This window comes from Pseudoliparis swirei, chromosome 14, assembly GCF_029220125.1.
Source record: "Pseudoliparis swirei isolate HS2019 ecotype Mariana Trench chromosome 14, NWPU_hadal_v1, whole genome shotgun sequence".
Classification (NCBI taxonomy): Eukaryota; Metazoa; Chordata; class Actinopteri; order Perciformes; family Liparidae; genus Pseudoliparis; species Pseudoliparis swirei.
Genome location: NC_079401.1, coordinates 8865789 through 8882116, shown reverse-complemented (window position 1 = coordinate 8882116; position 16328 = coordinate 8865789). Strand labels below are relative to the sequence as shown.

The following is a 16328-nucleotide window of genomic DNA, read 5'->3' as shown; positions in this document are numbered from 1 at the left end:
ATTCTTCTTTTTTCCCTTTTTTTTTTTAAAGGAGCAGTGACACAAAAAAGTATTTATTACATGTTTTATATTTCTGGGAAGAAAACGACGACATATTCAACCAATTTAAATAAGAAAAAAATATATCCTCACGTTTTCATACCGATAAACCAGGGTGATTAAATTTAGAGGAAAAACCTGACAGAACATTTTAAGCGAGACTGATACTTTTAGAGGGAAGAAAATAACGCAACGTTCCTCTTACAAATGAAAAGTTTAATTCATGGGCAATAAAATAAACAATTGCTCAGTTCAATACATTCAGGGGGTTTGCGATGACAAACACATGTTGGCTGGTTGTTGTCCTATAAATTCATTTTCATCATAATTCACTTTCGCTAAACAATATTTCTCGAAACATGTTCAGCACGTCAACATCGTCTCATAATCGTTGGTTGTAGCCACATTTGCCGGTTTTAAGCAAAAGTTACATAGTGTTGCTTTAAAGGACAACATAAAATAAGACTATTTCAAATAAATATATACATATATATATAAATATACAGGACTGTCTCAGAAAATTAGAATATTGTGATGAAGTTCTTTATTTTCTGTAATGCAATTCAAAAAACAAAAATGTCATGCATTCTGGATTCATTACAAATCAACTGAAATATTGCAAGCCTTTCATTCTTTTAATATTGCTGATTATGGCTTACAGCTTAAGAAAACTCAAATATCCTATCTCTAAATATTAGAATATCATGAAAAAGTATACTAGTAGGGTATTAAAGAAATCACTTGAATTGTCTAATTAACTCGAAACACCTGCAAGGGTTTCCTGAGCCTTGACAAACACTCAGCTGTTATAAATGTTTTTTTTTACTTGGTCTGAGGAAATATTAAAATTTTATGAGATAGGATTTTAGAGTTTTCTTAAGCTGTAAGCCATAATCAGCAATATTAAAAGAATAAAAGGCTTGCAATATTTCAGTTGATTTGTAATGAATCCAGAATGCATGACATTTTTGTTTTTTTAATTGCATTACAGAAAATAAAGAACTTTATCACAATATTCTAATTTTCTGAGACAGTCCTGTATACATATATATATATAGATATATATATAACATACAGTAGATGCTTTTTATATTTCTCACAGGTTGTCGCTGCCAGAGAACCCTAAAAAAGACAACATTTAACATAAAAAAGAATACAAACTTATCAGTCTGACGTTAATCAATACTTCATAACTATTTTAAATATTTAACAGCCTGAAAACAATGCTCCACATCCAACAAACACGACAATAATCTCTACACTGCAATAAATCTTCAAACCCAACTTTTTTTTTGCATGGCAGAGGCTAAAATGTATCTTGCAGTGCAGCGAACGAACCATCCAAAACAATTCAGATTCACAATAATAATTACAACCGCAGGGGGTACAAAGACATGTCAATAGTTTCATTGCAAAACAATACAGTACATACAGTATTTTACAACTCCACCTTTCATCACTTTTAAATACGAAAAAGATTACAATATTTACAAATAATATTAACTGAGTGTGAAAGTTAAATTAGAAGTGTTGCCGTCAGTTGTGATTGGAGTCAGCCACGTATGAGTGAGATGGTCAAAGAGCACGGAGACACTGGAGGATATAAAAGCTGTTTGTTTAATTAAACTCTCATTTAAACACCTTCTCTTTTAGACGGCTGAAGTTTAGACCCCTGGCAACAAAACATTACAGGATTTATGCAAAATTCATCCTTCAACCTCTCAAACAACTCAAGACTGCCAAAGTGCCTGAAGCTTATTTAATCTATAAAACACACACACACACACACATACACACGCACACACACGACAACCATGGAGTCTGCTGTGTTATTATTTTTATTCGACTTTCCATTTCACACGGTCGTGAGCGGCGTGTCTGCAGCATGCCGTGGTTGAATGTCTTGCTCCAACACGTCGCAGCGGGGATGAGCGCTGACTCAGCGGCCGATTGCTCCATCCTCGCCGTGCTGCTTCTAGCTAAGTGTGATTGGTGCATCTCCTCTTTTTGTCTTTGGCCGAGATTACTCCACTTTTTACGAGCGGCGGTTTCTCGTTCGTGTCGTCGCCCTCGTGTCGTCGCCCTCGTGTCGTCCTTTGGGTGTCGGAGCGGACGGCTTTAACACAACTCCTCTAAGTGCTGCGGTTTTAATCCAGGACATGTATAGTTCCACCTTCCCCTCGAGAGGCACTTGCTCTTTGATGTCCACTTTCTGTTAAGGGCAAAAGCTTTTTGGGCTTCGTGATGAGGGGGGCGATAAACGGCTTCACCTGCAGTCCCTGCTCCTCTGTGATTGGTCAATTCCACTCAGGCCTCATGTAGTTGGGGATGCACTGGCAGACCTGGTGGCTGTAGTAAAAACCAGTCTGGCACACGCGTCGGGGCTTTCTGCACGGCAACCTGTAACAGCTAGACAGAGGAGGGACGATGGACGATGGAAAGTGGAAGAAGAAACAGAGAACGTGATTACACAAAAGGAATTAGAGTCAAAGTGCAGGGGAAGAAGGATTGGAAAATAATATTTTTGAGGGAAGGGTGGAGGAAGAAATAAAAACACTGGAGAGCTTATGCTCTCTTGGCATCAATTATTCAGATCTTCACGTTCCCTTCTGGATGAAAACCTTGATCCAGGGTGCATCAAACGATTCTGTGCGTGAGAGAAATAGGGAGTAACTACTCAAGAGACGGGAATAATATGGCCAACAGTTCTGGGAAGTCTCGTTTTCTGAATCACAGTATGTGTATTGTCCGATGTAAACCACCTACTCTGACCAGATGTGGAATCAAACTTTTAAAAAAATATCTAAATAGAAAAAAAACTAAGATTTTATTGGTTCAAGAATCCATTCAAACTTTGTGGCTACTTTATTCTTTTAATTTAATAAGTTTGCACCATTAAAACCTTGAGAAGTGTCCACGCTCGTTAAGGACTAGTGATGTGTAAAGTGGTTGCTAGGAAACCAGTTTGTAGGAAACGTGAAAGGTCACTTGCATGTGTGTGTGTGTGTGTGTGTGTGTGAGAGCTTTCCCACATTAGATGTGGATGAGAAATCCCTCATATCTCATATCTCATGTCTGCATGAATGTTTTTCCTTGTCACTCCATCCGTCTGCTCAAGTTCTACTCCCCCCCCCCCCTCACCCCCCCTCCGGGTCAGAGGGAGGTCGAGCCTTTGCGTGCCGGCTGTGGGAACGACGACACGCAGCCGAGACCGAGCTGTGCGTGTCCATAAAAGGTCACGTGGAGACGCGTGAGCTCCAGAAAACGGGGGAAGAAAGTTGTTCTATTGCGCGTCTGGAATGTCGGACATGTCCATTGAGGGTTCCCTTCCCTCTCACTACCACCCCCCCCCCCCCCCGTCCCTCACAGCACTGCTTCTCTTTCCTCACCCCTTTCTCTTGCACAGATCCCGGGGTGTAGACATGTGATATAAGACACAATAAAGTACGAGCCTCTCATTATTATTTCCTCCGCAGAGACGCTCACGGCTCTCTCTCACAACCCAAAGGGGGCGTGGCACCAAGGCGAGGACGGAGCGGCGGGCCTACCTGCAGGACTTGGGGTTGAACCTCTTGCCCTGCCGCAGACACGACTGCTGGCTCTCTCGGCACTGACACAGGCAGGTGTCGGGGTTGAGGGGCTGATTCCCGGGACACTCGGCGGCGCAGACGCAGCCGCACAGCTCGTCGTCCCACCGCTGGCCCGTGGGGCACCACTTCCCCTCGCCCTGACCTTCGCACTGGCATTCACCTGAGGGAGAAGAGGGAGAGTTCTCATCTGAGTGAAATACAAGACAAGTTCTTCACTGAAAAGAGGAGCGCTTTCGGCAACCTTATTCTAACGTGAGTATCGTCCTTCCTTCACATCCTCTGGAAGGTCCCTGACTTCCTCTCCGACTCTGACTTCTCTTTCACGCGGCGGTGTCATGTCAAATATGTTCGGTAACCGAACCCCCTCCTTACAGGTGGTGTGGTCCAGTTTCCATCCCGGGTCGCAGCTGTCCTCGGTGAGTCCATTCCGGCAAACGCACTCGCAGGTGGACTCGTGCAGAACCCTGTTGGGCCCGCAGAGAGCCAGCAGACCCGAGTCCAGCGCATCTGGAAGCCACGCGGAGGAAAAGAAGGTCAAAGGTCAAAGGTTGCTCGGTTTTCATTCTCCAGATGGCAATCCACGGATTCTCATCGCTCACACTCTTTCCCATCGGAAGCTGTGTTCAATCAATAAGCTCCGCCGGTTTATTATAAGAAAAATAAAAGGGGGGGCATTTCAGATCATTACATTTGCCGCCTATCAACATCACCATCATCACCATCATCATCATCACCAGGTCGTGGTGGTGGAATATTTACATTTTTCACAAACATCTGGCCCACAAACCGAAGCCTGTCCCATGCTTCTTGAGTTCTCTTCACTAGTTTTAAAAAACACACTTTAGAAGAAGAAAAAAAATATATATATATATAAGCACATTTCTTGAATAAGACAACATGTTGGGGGCAGAAGTTGCTCTCCTAGGGAAACTCTGCAGCAGGTGCATTGATTTCCACGTCCATCGGCCCAGATGTTTTTAGCTTGATCTTAAAAGGACGCGGCGAGCCCTCGTGATTCATGTGATGGACTTGAGCTGAAACTGTATGAAGGGTTTCTCAGAAAAAAGTGTAATTGATCTTAAATCCCCGCAGAGTTCATCCTAACCTAGAATCCTGACCCACGCGACCCGCGCGACTCACCCGTCTCTCTCTCGGAGTAGTTTATGTCGTCTGTGGAGACGCACACGCAGTTCACCGGATCCCATAATGACCCAGAAGCACAGGGAAGGTCGGGCGGCGAACACCTGCACACACACACACACACAAGCATATAAAAAAAAAACAATGGAAGCGTGACGAATGACTCAGAAATGTGTGTAAACCCCCCCCCCCCCCCCCCTCGCTCACAGGTGATCTGTCGCGGCTCGTCGTATGATGGAGTGCAGCGGCCGCTTGGAGAGGCATTGGCACGAGGTGTGGTTGACGAAGGTTACCATGACGATGACGCGATCCATCCTGGGCGGGGAAAGTTCCATCAGCTGGCAGGAGGACAGAAAGATGAGTGAGCGAGTGTGTGTGTGTGTGTGTGTGTGTGTGAGAGTGAGAGAGCAACAACAACACTGGAGTGTTTTGAAGTGTTCCGGCTGACGTGCGGAGGAGGTTGATGTCATTATTTGCAAGGTTGCGCAACTGTGCGTGACTCTTCGCTCGATGTCCATTTGCAGCTAAAAGGCGTCCCGCTGCAGACGGGCGGGTTGCGATACGGACGAGCTCGTCGCACGACTGGCCGGACCGCGAGTCCGAGGCGAGAGCGAGGCCGGCGCTCACCGTCTTGTTGACCAGCGCGTGGCTCGTGTTGGTGCAGTAGAAAGCCTCGTTGTTGCAGCAGCCGCCGCACCGATGCAGCGCCACGCAGCGAGGGAGGAAGAACTGACTGGTGGATTCTGGGTATTCTTTGGCCGCCTCCAGGCACACCTCTCTGGGCTGGCACGAGGTCCGCTGGATCTCCTCCAGGATGACTGGAAACATATGGGATTAGGTAACGGACGCACGAGAGCTTTGAGGTTATTGGGGGCATCAATTCGCTCGGCTTTCAATTTATTGCACATCGTCCGTCTCCAGTGCAAAAACAAAATCTATCTGGAATCCCCCAGACGGCCCTGTTTGGAGTTTTTGGAAGTTATCTGGTAATATACAGGCTCAGAAACTACTCATTTGCATTCTATCGGAGTGACTCAATTCACCATATTGCACGGGGAATAATGTGAGCGTTTACCTCCCAGGGGCCCGTCCACTTTGAAAAGAGCCTCCTCCCTCGGCTGACCCCACAGGTCCTCGTGGACCGAGGGGCTCGCCGAGGAAAACGACGGGGCGGAGGAGGCGTGCCAGGACTTCTTCCTCAGGCAATGCTGAAGCAAACTGTATTCGGGGTAGAGGAGCTGCAGCAGCTGATCCACCGAGGTCACCGACTCCAAACTGGGCTGGTCGTCCGCCAGCTCCGGAGCCTAAGGGGCGGGAAAGAACCGAGGGGGGGGATCAGGTTGAAAAAATATCCTGAAAACTATTAGACTTTACAGCGCCGGATAGGTGAGCAGTGAACGCCTCACGCGGCCACCAATGTGTTGTAACATGTTGCTGTTGGCTACTGTTGGTTATTATGGGTGTGTGTGTATCTTCTCCTCCCCCCGCTCTGGCTCTTTCTTGTGGTTCCCGTTCAAAGCGTTCAGACCTCTGAACTTGAGAAACGGAGTCACCTGAGGCAACGCCACGAGTTCTTCGGCGTGCTGCCGCAGCGCCCTCGAGCAAGTCGCCGTGATCTGACCCGGTTTACCCACGGGGGGGGGGGGGGGGGAATCTCTTCTTTTGTCCTACATCTCTAAATCCTTTTGATTGCAAATATCAAGCTTCCTAAAAGGTGAAGGAGGATTCTGTTTTTGTTATAAAACATGAATAAAATCAAGAGGTGGCGATGTCGGCTTGCGACACAGTGAACTCACAGGGGGCTAAATTATGAGCCGATGCCGGACGTGGATATTCTAAGATGATAAGATACTTATTTGTGTGAGTTCTCAGTATTTTTTATGAACAGAGCGGATGACCCCCGTCGTAGAAGTGCTCTCCTACGTCCTTCCACAGGAGGCCTTAAATGCAGCATTAGTCCTGCTTATGTGGACCAGACAGACTGGAGATTGTCAGCTCAGCCAACAACAACACTATTATTATTATTATTATTAAGATGATGATGATGGTTGTACGAGAGGGCTTTATCTCCGTTTACAGTAGCTCCGTAAACATTTCCCGCAGCGAGTCACCCCCCCGTAATGATTTCCCTGCCGTCGTGATGGACGACTCCCCTCGGCGGATGAAAGGGTGACCCGCGTAACGGACCGGCTGCCGGATCCTCCGTGGGGACCGACTGTCAGCCGGGGGAGTCGGCCGCTCGAGTAGCGCGGAGGAATCGTTCCTCGGTTGTTTAGTTTCCCAGGCCGAGAGGGAGCCGACGGGTACAGCTGGCATCGCCCGGACAGAAACCAGATCTCCGTCGTTATCAGTCTCTCCATTTATCTCCTTCTCTCCCTGTCTACCCCCCCCCCCCACCCCTCCCTTTCTGTGTCTTTCCATCCATCTCGTAGGTCTCAACGTGACCACGTCGAAGACAAGACTAAGAGGCTCCAGTGGCACGCAGACATCTGCAGGCTGATGGAAACAACGTTCCTCTCATGGTGAAGTGTAGAGGCGACAAATACCAGTACGTCTCCCTTCGGCGTCACCGATTTCCACGGGGGGGGGGAGGGGGGCCAGATTTAGGTATTTGCACCAATTCACCCCGGAAGGTTCCATAACTGTTAATAGTTCAGAGACACAAGCTCTAATAATATTGATGGATAGTAGTTGGGTGGGTGGATTCTTCTCTTTCTTTCAAGATGTTCCCAGATTTCTCTCCCTCTCCCCCTCTCCCCCTCTCCCGCCTTTGTGTTGTTAAGTGATTGCATGACATGAGGTCATCGCTGTGGGACCATGAGGTCATGATCTCATAGTCCCACTGGGCTCCAGCAGTAGACTCACACACATGCACACACCCATGAATTCTTCTTCTTCTTCTTCTTCTTCTTCTTCTTCTTCTTGTACACACAAATGTACTTCTTTTAAACAATTGATAAGTCGCTGGTCCGCCAGATCATGTGATCGGGATTCATTCATTCAATTCCAAGACGATTGTTCGGATCTCTTCCAGTGAATGTGAACACATGTTTCAACACGTGGAGGAGATGGTGAGCGTGTGATGAGACTGCGTGACACACTTTTGAATTTCCACAGAAAATCAGTAAATGGTTTCCTGGTTTTTACCGGAAGGAGAGCGTCGATGCCAAAGGAGACGTTATCCTTGACACAGAGCTGGGCTCTTACTTTGAAATGACGTCACTGAAACAAGACGTGACTCTACGAAAGAAAAAGAAAACATGTTTTGAGACTATTTGAATAAGGAAAAAAAAGTGATTTTATAAACTGGGTCTAAAAATAAGACTCCGGAACAGAAACTTCTCAATGCGTGTCGGTCACTGACGCAAATACATGGAAACTCAATTGTCTTTCTCCAGAACCAGTGTTTGGTTTGTCCCTTCTGGGCTCCTGTAGAAACATGGCGGCAGGCTGCGTGTGGAGATATAATTCTCGGGTACTGAAAGTAACAACTCTATGGGAGATGATTCCATTTCTGCCAATAGACGATGTACATTATTAGAGCGTGTATCGAAGAGATGACCGACATTAAGCGTCCTAGAGATGACGAACACGTGACGATGAGGGGTGACCTTGTGACCTGATCCCAGCCATCCTGCCTGTCTGAAGAAGGGATGGGCGGATCAATACTCCGACCTATTGGGAACAATGGCTCCTGCAGCCGGTGTTGTGGAGGACTCTGTTCACTCTCTGCGTCATCGAGCTGCACTCTTTGTGGACGTGTCCACGCGTCATAAGAATGAGCTGCTTCACATCGGTTCTGATGATTCTTCTTGAACCCGATTCAAACCTTTCCGGGTCGGTAAGGTCCATTTTTAATGCCGACGATAGCATCTTAATTTAGATTCAGACAGATTCAACCGCCTCCACTCCGCTTGTGTGTGCAGGGCTCGAATGCAACCAAGCACATTTAATCAACGAGTACATTTACTCAAGTCGACAATAAATACACGTGTTCCAGTGTTCATCAGGAGCACGGAGCATTGATATCCCTGAGATAGCCTCCATGAAAACGCTGGGCCCAAAACAAAAGAATCCTTGTCCTGGAACCAAATAGACTAAACATCATACAATTCTCTCTCCCCTGGATTAAAGAGATATTGTGTGTCCACCAACAACACACAGGGTGGATTATTGTGTGACTGGATTATCTCTTTGTGATGCTTCACACACACATGGCAGGTCTCTTGAAAAATACATATTCTGAATAAATCAGAGCTTATTAACTAACAGCGTTGTTCCAACACAGATATATTTAGACATCTAGCGGAGGACATTGTGTGTGAATCAAATGACCGCTCCTTTTATTGGTCACCTGTATGTAAGCAGGAGCAGACGCTCATTCCCACGCTGTAGAAGTTGGTGAAACTCAAACTAAAATGAATAAATGCAAAGTCTCACCTCGGTGCCCATGTCTCCGGGCTGGTAATAGTCCGAATAGTCTTGTCCTGAGCACAAATGGCTGGTATTAAGCATCCATAGGAGCAAAGCTGGTATCCACATAGTGAGGAGATGGAGAGGAGAGGAGATATCAGGGCAGAGGAGGAGGAAGTTAGTGAGGTCAAAGGAAGTGAGGGAGGAGAGGAGAGGAGGAACAGGAGGGGTAGGAGGGTATCACAGCCTCGGCAGGTATCTCTTCGCTCCTCTCTTCATTCGGTCCCGGGACGAAGTTGCTCTCCCGGCGCAGGCTGTTTGAAGTTGGGGAAGCGGCTGAATAAAACATGATGAGGAAACCGATGATGAGGAAACCGTCTCCTCGGCTTCGGCGTCAGACGCGGCTCCTTCCTCTCTCACTTCAGAGGAGGTCTTCCCCCGGGCTGCGTCTCCATGCTCACTGCGGTCGCTGGTGACGTCAGGTGTCCGTTTGCCCTTTATCTCTGGATGTCGTTCTTGACCTTCAACCGGAAAATAAGATTTCCTTTCATTCAGTCTTTTTTTTTGTCGTCTCGTCTCTCCCCCCCTTTTTCTCTCCAGCCTTGGTTGTCTCCGTCAGTCTCTTCTCCGTCGCCCTTCACACTTGCCTTCTTTATCTGTATTTTCTCTTCGCACAACAGCTGTGCTCTTCCCCTCCCTCTCTCCGACTATGCCTGCCTCTTTATCTGTCTCCTGTTTCTTCCTCGTGAACCTCCGGGGCAAAGCCGTCTGCCTCCCTCTGGACTTTTTTTTCTCCTCCTTCTTCTCTCTAAATCTGTCACAAGATTTTCTGTCCGGCTGCCTGATCCTTTGAGAAGCATCAAAGAGAGAGACAATTAAGTGATAAAAAAAAAGAAAGAAAGAAGAAGTAGTAGCTGGAGGTTTAAAAAAAGAAAGAAAGAAAGAAGGCCCACCAGTGCGAATGGGAGTCCTGCTCACAGACGTCCTGCTGGAGTGAATGAGGAAAAACTAAAACAAGAATAGAGGGATTGTATCTTGTGGGCGGAGTGAAGGATTTGAAGCAGATGATTCTGCGTTCTAGCTGATTATACGGACACACTTCTTTTTATTCCCCCAGAAAGTGCAGGCTACACAGTGTCTGCAGACACACTTCCTCTCCACACATGCCATCCTCCTCCTTTTATGTGATTTTGATTCATTGGAGAGGCCATTTTTCAAAAAAATGGCAAAAAAAGCTGTCTGACTGTCAGTTATGAAATCAGACAGACCTCACATGTTCCCTAATCGCTCTTTCCTTTCCTCACTGATTCCTTATCTTGGCGTCTTTGTCCTTCCATCTGTGTAATCCCTGGTAATGGGAACAGCTGCCGGCAAGACTTAAAAAAGTGTGTGTGTGTGAGTTGCTCAACTGCAACACTAAGTGCCTTTTTATGAGCTGCTAATACCTTTGATCTCTCTCTCTCTCTCTCTCTCTCTCTCTCTCTCTCTCTCTCTCTCTCTCTGCTGTTTCTGCCTCATGTCAGCTGCCCGCACGTCCTGCTGGTTTCTCCATTTACCTATTTCAAGGTCCTCTGACCCTCTGCGTGAGAGACAGACGGACATAAAACCACAAATTTGGTCCCGCACACCTGCAGCTGCAGACGCCTCCTCGGCCTCTGCTCCTTCGCACGTCATCGAGCGCCACCGTTGTCTTCCTCCCTCCCCCCTCTCGCCTCTTCCCTTGTTCTCTTTCAACCCTCTGGTTTCTTTTGCCGTTCAAGGTCCTAAAGAGGGACACACTTTGCACACCTCCTTCCCTCTGCTGCCCCAAGGCTGTGGGCATGTTTTGGGTGTCATGGAGGATGAGGAGTGGAGGGCAAGAGGCGGTGAGCAGGAGCTTTGTCTAACTGGTGATGTCTTCTTTTGTCCCGTCCCCCCCTCTCCCTCTCTCTCTGAGGCGAAGCAGTTACCCTCAACTGTAAAATAAATTACGGGGAAGGCGGACGGACACAAGGAGGCCGACAGCGACGCGGAAGGAGGAAGAGGTGTGTCTGGGAAACTCTCCATTGAGAAAACATCCGATTTTTGGGCCAGTCACTGCCGGCCTTTTCAAGGATTAAAGACGCACCCCCCCTCCCTCCCTCCCCCCGTTCCTCCCCCGCACACACACACACACACAGCGGCAAGTGTCTGCTTGCAGCACGCTTTATGTGTTGAAATCCGAGCAATCAAAGTCCACATTCCAGTCATTGCTTTCTCCATTTCATCATGCGAGCCGGGAGCAAAGAATTCGAGACGTTTATCAGCTTGTAATGGCGGGATTCATCCCGTTCAGTCGGAGTCGATGGCACCAAGAGGCTTCATCTGATCGTTGTGTACGATACATGCAGCTTGCGCTAAAGTCGAGTGAGAATAAAAATAATAGAAAAGAAACCTTGCGGAGCTTCTCAAAATCAAGCAGTCGAACTATTTGAGGTTCATGCCTCAAACAATTATTCTAACGGCTCATATCAGATTTTTCGCAGGATAACTAAAGGAATGGAAAGGTATGTGTTGAATCATCACATCCTATGAAAGGGAAACTACACGTTGCACTTATCCTGACGAGGTTACTCGTGCATTTATGACAACGAGGAGCTTTGTAGAAATCCACTTGAAGGACCCACGACGGCCACCGTGCGTGTCTGGACTGGAACCAGGCGAGTCCTCTGAGCTCCGGGTGCCATGTGGGTCTGAAATGCTGCACAAAGAACTGGAGGAACCGAACCGCCGCAATATGAATAACACATTCTGCCATCGCTCTCTGAAACAGAGAGAAACTTTTATTGTTTCGCAGAGTTTTTTTTCCACCAAACATGTTTATAAAGAACTTATTTTATTTTACGCATCTTCCAACTTTCGGGATTTCTAAAAAGTTTTTCATGTGATAGAGAAAACAAGAAAAGCAACTTATTTAGAAAATATATTGGATTTTCCACATAATTTAACAACCGGCGAACGTCCATTGAAAGGCGACGAAGCACACGGGTGATGTCATGCGCGGCTTCTCTTCTCCCGGCCGCCCGGGCTCGGCATTGTCTCCGCTCGTTCGGCGGCGTTCCTCCCGTCACGACATCCTGTGCGCTGCAGAAGATGGAGATCCACACAGCGGGCGCCATTGTGCTCCATAATTGTGGAACCCCCCCCCCCCCTCTTTGGAGCTTTAACGGCGTCCACAGCGGCCGGAGGCTCCTCACTGGCTCCGTTCATCCGTCTTCACGCTCTCGGCCTTCGGCGTCGGTTGGGCCAGCCGGCTGTAAATGCTCATGGCCTGAGGGGAGACGGGTAGTTAAGATAGATTTTGATAAATTGACCTTTTCTTATAATTCGTAAAAAATAAATAAAAAAAAGGGGTGAACCAGTTTACCTGTGTGACCATTGCGCTGACGTCGTTGGTGTTGGAGGGCAGCAGCACGGTGTTGGACTCCTTGGCCAGGTTGGAGAAGGCGGCGACGTACTGCTCGGCAACGCTCAGCGAGGCCGCCGCACTTCCGTTCTGTCGGGGACGCGACCGGCATTCGGGTTAGCGTACGACACCGGGAACGCCCGCCAGACGAGCGTCTCATCCTTGAACGGAAAAGGAGGCGACCGTATCTACGTCATACCTGCTCCGCCAGAGCGACCGACAGCAGACGGATGGCCTTGGATTTGGCTTCTGCTTTGGCTAACACAGCCTGGGCCTCACCTGAAGACAACACAGCGTGTAAAGGAGCACCGCAGTGGATTGGTTTTGGACTTACAGTATATCGTGGGCTTTAAACCTCCCGTTTCAACATCGCCTCAAATGTGCTCGCCCGTTCGGTTTGTTTAAAGTCTGAATGGGAAAGATCCCCGTGGAGTCTGCGGGCACGCAATTAAATGCTTTGTGGATTTGAGATAATGACCGTTTTACGACAACAAGACCGCCAATTACGTTTGCGATCACGCGATTCGTGCGCGTTGGCGTCCCGGTCTATCGAGTGAGAAGTAAGATGCGCCAACCGGCTGCTTTGTTGATCTGCTCGGCCTTCTCTCCCTCCGAGGCCAGGATTTGGGATTGCTTGCGACCCTCCGCGATGTTGATGTCCGCTTCTCGCGTTCCCTCGGACTCCAGCACCGTGGCTCTCTTCTTGCGCTCGGCCTCCACCTACGCAGCAAACGGAGACCGCAGACACTCCGTCATCGTCATCGAATGCGTTTACGGAACTCTGTAATCATGACATCTCTTCTTCTGTCCGTCCTGGAGAGGGATCCTCCTCTGTTGCGCTCCTGAAGGTCTTTTTTCTTGTATTTTTTGGGAGTTTTCCCTGATCCGATGTGAGGTCAAAGGTCAGGGATGTCGTACGTGTACAGATTGTAAAGCCCTCTGAGGCAAATTCGTAATGTGTGGTATTAGGCTGTATAAAATATACTTTTTTTGCAGAGAAATACAAAAATAAAAACCACCCGGCGGTGTTCATAGCCATCAGAAACACTCGAGTTGTCTTTGGCCGTCTCATTGTTTACATTTATACATACAATAATACCACTTACCTGAAAACAAGGTGATACTGCACAGAATATTCCTGAATCCAGTAAACCTGAATTATAGGGATGAGAAACCGACGGTTGGTTGTCGTGGTTACGCGTCTTACCTGCATCTGCATTGAGTCTTTAACGCGAGGAGGAACTTGTATATCTTTGATCTCATAACGCAGGCAGCGGATTCCCCAATCTTCGGACGCCTGGTTGATGGAGTGGACCATGTTGGAATTAAGAGACTCCCTTTCCTTGGAAAACCAGAGAGGCAGCAGCAGGTTCAAGTTACATACACACACGTCATTATTTGTTGCCGCAGTGTAAAACACGCGAGGCGGTGCAGATGTTTCTTACCCTGAAGACTTTATCCAGCGTGAGTTTGCCCAGTTCTGAACGCATTGTGGTTTGAGCGAGTTGAGTCACGGCGTATTCTGGATCCTCCACGCCATAACTGGCCTGCAGACACACAACTCATTATTAGTCTTGTGTATAATCTGGTTTTCTGGCGCCCCCTGCTGGTAAAAGACAGCTCCTTGATGACTACAGTGTCACTTCAGCCCCAAACTGTAAAGTAATCTAGATAAATGTTTCGTTTTAGACATATCTTTCTGGTATTCTGCCATTTGATGGGTAAAATATGAGCCATGACGAATAATATCTCGGGTCAGGCAACAAAATCAACCAGGTACTGATGAGAGAATAACGTGCTCGGACTTTGGAGCATTTCTTCGCTTCTTCTTTGCAACGTACCTTAAAAGGATCTAAGATTCTCAAAAAAAGAACTCCGTCAATCTGCAGAGTCACGTTATCTGTGTAAAGACGGAGAACACGTCAGTTAATTCAGCCGTGACGACGGTAAAGCAGACAAATAATAAGCACAACCGTTTGTTGAACATACCGTGGGACACAGCTGACTGTTCAGGAATGTCAATAACAATCTCTTTCAGGCTTTGCACATAACGAACTTGGTCGAGTATGGGAATGAGGAAGTTCAGTCCCTGGAGAAAAGGACAAAAGATTGGGATAAATTATGTCCGTGCTTTTTTAATTGACACCAAATGCATTGTTGACTAAAAGAGAAAGTATCCTCCTATTAAAATAACTACCGGCTCTAAGATGCGGTGGAAGCGACCCATCCTCTGGACCACCCAGGCCTCCTGCTCTGGCACAAACAGCACCACCGTGTTCATGGGTAAGCGGGAGGCCCATCGCTGTTGGACTGGACTCGGCCAGAGTCTGGGCACCGTCCGCTGGGAGTTCTGCAGCGACAGGAGACAAATAGTGATGTACAAATCACTTAATCTGCCCCAATTATAACCCAAGTTACATGCATCTCCAAGAAGACGTCTTACTACTATTTCATACTTCTCCAAGTGTGTTTTTTAAATTCAATTTGTCAGACCAATTCAACAGACCTAAAGCAAACTGTTGCATTATATAGTCTATTAATTGATGCCTCCTTTTCTCAGTCGGTGGTCGAGATGCATAGAGTGGAGGTTTTGGTTAATAAGATAGATCTATATAATTGTGCCTGTTGTTTTAGGGATGTTAGTCTTGTAACAATTGGTCTTTTACTTCTTGGTAATGCTTGCAAGAGTTTGAAAGTTATAATTTGTGAAATGAATATTTGGCTCGGTGATGTTGTCGAAAATATTCTTTAGTTAGAATCAAACTTTTGAGTTAATTCTGTGTCCCGAGTGCTCGTTAAGGGTGAGGGGTTAACACTTCCGCTTACGTCATCCCGTCATTTACGTAAATGCGTAACTCCATGTACTAGTGATGGTGCTGCAATAGCGTTATATATATATATATATATATGAAAGGGGTTACGATTTCTTTTTGTTTACTATATTTAGGATAAATGCGTCTTATAATCGACCATTAAGTAAGCTATTTAGATGCCGACGCTGTGCATTTTACGTCAAAACTACCGTAAGCAGCAGATTGTCTCGTGCAGGTAAAAATCGCCGTGTTTCTTGATATAAATACACACACAGGAAGCTCACATGTCAACATGTAGCGTCAAAGTTAGCATGCAGCTAGTAAGCCGACCGGTCAACCTGCACAAAGAGACTGTTCAGAGTCCAATAAACAGTGTAGGCCTATTTACCTTAAAGACGGCGCCACCAGCCTGACACAAAGTTCGTAACATGCTTTAAATTAAAGCAGTTCAATGATATACAAGGTTACAGAAACGTTAAGACGTGAAAACCAGACTGTCCTCATCACTGGCGTGCGCACTCCAATGTTAGCGCGACATCGCCCCCTAGTGGCTCGGGTGTCCTCATGCAGCCGAGCGTCGCTGACTAAACCAACACATAGTTGGATTCTCGTGATTACTCCAGATACTTCCAGTCTTACCTGGCAAGCGTAAATGGCAAAACAAACCTGTGAGATTTTCTATATTTTATTGAGCTGCTTTTGGATATTTTTACTGTTCTGAAAAGTGTTTTCATTTATTTGTTATCATCCATTTAGAGACCTACGAGGACCAGTGATTTCCCTCTACATTTAAAATTAGGTAAATGCCTCCATGATGTAATATTTACGTGTGTGTACTGACATTTAATTGTCTAAGTAAAACACTCGGTATTCGTGTGCAGGGCTCTCACGTTTTGAAGACAGGCAAGA

The 16328-nt window shown here is 46.9% G+C and overlaps 2 protein-coding genes and 1 long non-coding RNA gene across 3 annotated transcripts; 1 reads left to right on the top strand and 2 right to left on the bottom strand.

The window, feature by feature from the left end:
• Nucleotides 1-234: 234 nt before the first annotated feature.
• On the bottom strand, nt 235-10139 carry LOC130204681 (vascular endothelial growth factor C-like). Its single transcript, XM_056431586.1, has 8 exons — nt 9210-10139; nt 5845-6073; nt 5397-5587; nt 4977-5107; nt 4770-4873; nt 4002-4136; nt 3588-3789; nt 235-2448 (listed from the first exon to the last, which is right to left on the bottom strand). The coding sequence occupies exons 1-8, from the start codon at nt 9309-9311 to the stop codon at nt 2337-2339; spliced, it is 1206 nt and encodes a 401-aa protein (XP_056287561.1). The 5' UTR covers nt 9312-10139; the 3' UTR covers nt 235-2336.
• LOC130204688 (uncharacterized) lies at nt 5521-11878 on the top strand. The gene is made up of 3 exons (XR_008833758.1): nt 5521-5607; nt 7202-7317; nt 11119-11878. It is a non-coding gene; the product is annotated as an uncharacterized LOC130204688 (long non-coding RNA).
• Nucleotides 11879-11955: 77 nt separating this feature from the next.
• Nucleotides 11956-15933, bottom strand: LOC130204683 (stomatin-like protein 2, mitochondrial). Its single transcript, XM_056431587.1, has 10 exons — nt 15808-15933; nt 14804-14956; nt 14596-14695; nt 14448-14506; nt 14052-14153; nt 13814-13948; nt 13182-13326; nt 12806-12885; nt 12568-12696; nt 11956-12471 (listed from the first exon to the last, which is right to left on the bottom strand). The coding sequence occupies exons 1-10, from the start codon at nt 15847-15849 to the stop codon at nt 12394-12396; spliced, it is 1023 nt and encodes a 340-aa protein (XP_056287562.1). The 5' UTR covers nt 15850-15933; the 3' UTR covers nt 11956-12393.
• Between the last annotated feature and the right edge of the window lie 395 nt (nt 15934-16328).